Source organism: Grammomys surdaster, unplaced genomic scaffold, assembly GCF_004785775.1.
Source record: "Grammomys surdaster isolate TR1022 unplaced genomic scaffold, NIH_TR_1.0 317, whole genome shotgun sequence".
Taxonomy (NCBI): Eukaryota; Metazoa; Chordata; class Mammalia; order Rodentia; family Muridae; genus Grammomys; species Grammomys surdaster.
The window spans coordinates 4088317-4093888 of record NW_021604736.1 but is presented as its reverse complement, the minus strand read 5'-3'; the positions used below and the strand labels follow the sequence as shown (position 1 = coordinate 4093888).

Sequence of the window (5572 nt, the reverse complement as noted above, 5' to 3'; positions counted from 1 at the left end):
CGGTAAGAGGGTCCAGAAGGCCCTGAGCTGGTATCAACTTGAAAGCACTCTTCCTGCAAACTAGCTTTCAGGTTCCATGAAAGCTTCTGAAGGAGGGAGTCAACCAACCTACACAATCCTACCCAGCTATGATGCATATGGACCACAGCAACCAAGAGCGTGGGACAATAGGCCTAAGAGTGCAGTAATGGCATGAATACCCTGGAGCTTACCAACAGCTCTCTAATTGGACTTAAGACTTGCTCAACAAAAGGGAAACTATACCCATACTGGAAGCCTAGCTAAGTACTTTGTTATTGGAGGGTAATCTACAGCACCTAGTTTATTAAAGCAGCCCATCTCTAACAACAATTTATAAACATTTGTCCTCAGACTCACAGATAGTGTAGTCTTCACCACTACAGAAAGCTACAACAAGTGAGAATGCAGTTTTGAAGCCCAGTCCTGGTGGGCACATATACAAATCACTCCTAAACCTAAGAAAGGCTCAGGGAATAATGTGGAAGAGAGGGTTTGAAAAGTGTCAGAGCCAGAGAACCAAGGGGTTTGCTTTGAGATGGTGTCTCTTAGGAGTATCAGAAGTTATACTCTGAAGTCTCACCCACAAGTGTAATCTGAACAAGGAGGCCACCAGTGTACACACAGAACTGAGCAAAGGAAAGCTCACGAGGCCTCAACACTACACAAGGAACTATAGGTGACTGAGGAAAGCTAGGAACAGGAGAGGTGATCTTCCCCAGGGAAAAGCATAACAATTGGTTGTCCAGTACTAAACAGCCAGCTCTGAAGTCATGATTTAAGGTAGCGTTATATGGACTTAACAGGTTATGTTTAGGAATAATACACACACACACACACACACACACACAGACACTCACACATATGCACAACAACACTTAGTAAAAACGAGAGAGAGACCATGAATGAATTTGAAGGAGAGTGCAGAAGGGCATATGGGAGGATTTGGAGGTAGAAAAAGAAAGAATGCTGTAATTGAATTATAATCTAAGAGAGAAGTGAGGGAGGAAAGGGGAGGGGGAGAGGAAGGGGGGGAGAGAATCCATAGAAGTGGCTGAGAAGCGCAAAAGCTCAGCTTGTACAAGTGACTAAAGCTTCTCAGCTCCTCAGACTCAAATCAGACCCATAGGCTCAACTCAGAGACCCTGGCCTTTGCAGTCCTTCTTGTATTCTCATCTCGGTAGAGAGTATTTCATCTCTAGCATAGCCACTGTGGGATTCATTGGGGGACACTTTACTCCCTAAGCATGAGGGTGTCATTTCACACACAGTAGGTCTGTTTTCTATAGGCTTGAAGGTCTGTTCAAAGGACCCACACCTCAAGCTGCTCTGATATTATTGCAATAACTATCTCAGAGATGGGAATTTGCTGAGTTCACTAGGCTGTAGGAGCTACAGAAGTAGTTGCAAATGAAGACTTTATTTTTATCTTATACGTTTTGAGTATTTTTGCCTGAGTGACACTTGTGTGCAATGCCCATGGAGGCCAGAAGAGTGCGTCAAACCCTCTGGCATTGGACTTTAGATGGTTGTAAGCCAGTACACGGGTGCTAGGACCAAAGCTGAGTTCTCTGGAAGAGCAGCAAGTGCTCTTAACTACTGAGTCAGTTATGCTGGTAGGAGACTCAGCTTCTGGCTCTTTGTCTTCCTACTCTAAGAAGAAGCCCCAAGAAACTGTTTTGTATCCAGAGCCCCATGAGACACTGTTTGAAAAACTGGTAGGTCAGATATAGATATGGTTTTAGAGTCACACGGACTCTTTGAATCTCCTTGTTAGATTATAGTTACTTTTGGTAACAATAACAAGGTAATTTCTAATTGATCAAATGTCCAATCTTACAGAGTTGGTACCGATCATTGTAATAAATGTATTCACCTCCAGAGTAAGAGAAGACAAAATTAAGGTAGAGTTAGGGGTACGCTTGAGACCAGGCAGAGCACTCGTCTTCTCCTCTGTCCCATCCGCTTCACATGGACGTGATCACCTGCGTTTTCATGGGGTCTATCAATATTTAATGTGTGGGTGTCAGTTGCTGTAATTGAGCATTCTCCAGAACCTATTTGAATTAATCATATGCAGGAGTAGAGAAAATAAAATGCCCTTTTCTCAGAGCCCGGTTTCACTGGCTACTCGGAGGCCTGGAAACCTGAGCGTGAACTTTCTGCTGATGGAGGACTCCGAGAAGAAACTGAATCAGAAGAGCGACGACAAACCCAGAAAAGTACGGTTTAAAATCTCCTCTTCCTATAGTGGCCGGGTGTTGAAGCAGGTTTTTGAGGATGGGCAAGAATTAGAGTCGCCCAAAGAAGAATATCCTCACAGTTTTCTCCAGGAGGCCCTTGAACCCATGGATGGTGTTTACGGGTCTGGGGAAGCCCCCAAGCCCCAGCTCTACTCCCCCAAGCTGACTGCTCAGAGAATCAGCGTATTCAGAGACAGCGGCGCCTACACTCTGGCAGGCAGCCAGCCACTGTTCAATGACTACAAGGCGAATGACCATAAGGTTGGTATTGTGCGAGGTTATGACCTTCTAGGGTAGGCTCCTTGAAATATGTTTAGATAAACGCCGAAGTGTTTCAGATACGTATCTCACTCACGTTCAGCTACCGGCAAGAGCTTTAGGTGCACCAAATGGGGAGCCGTTATTAGAGTAATATTTCTCGGACAAAAATAACACACGGATTGACTACTCACTGGAAAGGGCAATGAGCATAAGCAGCGTTCAGATTCCATCCAGGGTAATACACAGTAATTGGGTCTTTGGCTGAGTTTCCTCAGTGTGTAAATTAAATAGAGGTGCAATGGTTTTCGGGTTGCTCAGCTGTCGTTTTATAGAATTATGCAGCAGTAGGTCATTTCGTTGCCTGAAAGAATTGAATATTGGAAGGTACCCATTTTGCTCCAGCCAATTACTCAGCTGTAGTTTATCCGTGTCTTGTTTTCTTTTTTTTTCTCCTTATCACTTTCCTACCGCCTGCCTTTTTAAATTGTTAGTCTATTTATTTAGTTTTGCCTTCCCAACACTCATTAATGCCAATGCTGTGTAGCTGGAGTCCCGGGAAGAAAGAGCGAAAAGCAAATCCAACAGAGGTAGTGTTACTTAGGGAAGAAGTTTGAACTAATAGCTCAATGACACAAGCTCTCCCTGCAGGTTTGCTTAGCTTCTCTGGTACCACAGATAATCAAAAGTCCATGCAGAATTTCTATTTTAAGCTAAAACAACCTGAGAAATGTTCACTGATTTCTAGAATCTTAGGAACTGGTCACATGCTTATGTCTGGAAGTATGAATGCTATTTCTTTTAAAGAGCACATATAATTATGTAATGTATCTAATTTATCAATGTTCACTATACTTTGATGTGTCCTCATCTTTGAAGGGTTTTATTCAGATAATTGTTTTAAATTATTTTTCTTGTTAGTTTCCTAAGAAAAATGGGTGTTGCTGGTAAATGTTTTGTGACTCGCAAAAAGATAACTGTAGGCATATCCACCATCACCAAAACTAGTACCAGGCTTCATGTTTGTACTAAGGAGTTGAGAATGAAAAAACCCCTTATGCTGATGGAGTGCCTTGTGTGTTATAAGGTGCTGTCATGGATTTTCTTCTATGTCCATCGTGTTCTTTTCTATACGGAGTTCTCAAGGAAAAAGCAAGATATGATCACTTCTATTTTGTGAAAGAGGAAATCTATGTGCCAAGTTGATAAAGGGCCCACACATCATGATAGGAACCTATGGAGCTGAGCCAGACTAGGAACCTGGATCCTCTGGTTGTCCATACTTTAATCTCTATGTATGTTCCCTTTTAACAAATGAGATCATTACATAGTAATGATGTCATTGATGACGGTGGTGATATTGCCACTTACGGCCTACATACATAACAATGCTTTGTGCTTACAGTAGTCCTTTGTAACTATATCTTACTTGGAAGTTGAGAATTAACGAACACATAGTTCAAACAAGCCCTGATAGATGCTTTAAACTGTTTCATAACTCACACGCCAACTTTGGCACATGTAAGAATGATTTGACATAGGTGTGCAAGACCAGATTAAAGCACTGTATTGTAGAAGCCATGTTGAAGGTTGGACTCCTGCTTGTCTCATTACATCTTGTTTTCTGTTGCTATATCAACCGCCAGATCCTAGTTTTGCCACGGGTGTGAAAGGGACCTTCATGGACCTGTGCGGCACACCCAGTGAAACAGTTCACGATGTTATTCATGCAAAACAGGGAAACAGAAGCTGGAGCTTCATGACTCCTCACTAGCAGATGGAGCTGTAAATGAACCCTTCATAAGTGCTGTCTATGATAGTGTCATAGGCTGTAGTTAAATGCAACGATTCACCCAAGAGTTTGGAGTTTAGCCGAATATTTATACACTATTATTCACAGAAACTCACAATCAGTTAGAGGTGAAAGCAACTTAAACGTTCACCAGTTGGTGAATGGCTACACAGAAGTGGTTTATATGCATAATGGAGTATACTTTAGTGAAATTTGACCTGCTTTAACTCGGATGAAGCTTGAACACACTAGACTAAAAGAAATAAGCCATGCATAATCAGGCAAACCTGTACCATTGCAGCTACCCAATGTACTTAGAATGTCCAAATCAATAGAGAAAAAAAGTAGACAGTGGTTGTCAGGCTGGGGGTAGAGAGGATGTTACTGTTTATGGATCCAGCATCTGACTTTGTGGAGATAAAGTTCTGGAGAGAAATATTGTACAACAATGTGAATATCAGGGACGTCTACACTTATAAATGGATAAAATAGTAAATTGTATTTTATGTGTACTGTAATTGTAGTCATTGTACATTAATTGTAATAAAAACAAAACATGGGCTCTGATATCTGTCAAAGTCCAGTTCTATCCACTTCCTGTGGGAGTTTGGACAAAGAATGTAACTTTGTTGAGCTGCAAATGGTATCATCTTGGTCTAAAAATAACAGACGTCTTCTTAGGAGGGCCATTAAGATGATTAAAATTGATAATGCCTGCAACGTGCCTGGCACCTGTGTATGTTTAGCAAGTGGTACCCACTACTGCAGTGATGAGCACATTCTTAAGGAAATGCTTAGTCTATTCTTTAGTTTATGTGACAGGTACAAAAGGTGATGCTAGATTTAAAAATGTGCTAAGGAACCAAAACTCACTGAATTGTGTAGGGTTCATGAAATTGTGGACAGGGAAAGGAAGAGAGGGTAACACTTATTGAATATCTAACTTATATATGTATTGAATGATCTCATAATTACAATATTTCAACGAGAAAGAATTTTTCACATTGTGAAACTAGACATTTACAGGGATAAAATAATGTGTCCATCTAGCATAGTTGTCAAATAGCATTTAAATAAAATTTGAATTGGAGCTGGACTGTGGTGACATATACCTTTAATCCCAGTATTAGAAGCAGAGGCAGAGGCAGAAGCAGAGGCAGAGAGGCAGAGGCAGAGAAGCAGAGGCAGAGAGGCAGAGGCAGAGGCAGAGGCAGAGAGGCAGAGGCAGAGAGGCAGAGGCAGAGGCAGAGGCAGAGGCAGA

The 5572-nt window shown here is 41.8% G+C and overlaps 1 protein-coding gene across 1 annotated transcript in view; it reads left to right on the top strand.

Annotated features, from left to right (window-relative positions):
• Positions 1 to 2149: 2149 nt before the first annotated feature.
• The window catches only part of Grxcr2 (glutaredoxin and cysteine rich domain containing 2), a 14042-nt gene continuing 10619 nt past the window's right edge, over positions 2150 to 5572 (top strand). Inside the window, exon 1 of the mRNA XM_028777959.1 lies at positions 2150 to 2522. Coding sequence (XP_028633792.1) covers positions 2187 to 2522 — 336 coding nt within the window. The 5' untranslated portion in view covers positions 2150 to 2186. The remainder of the gene's footprint in view (positions 2523 to 5572) is intronic.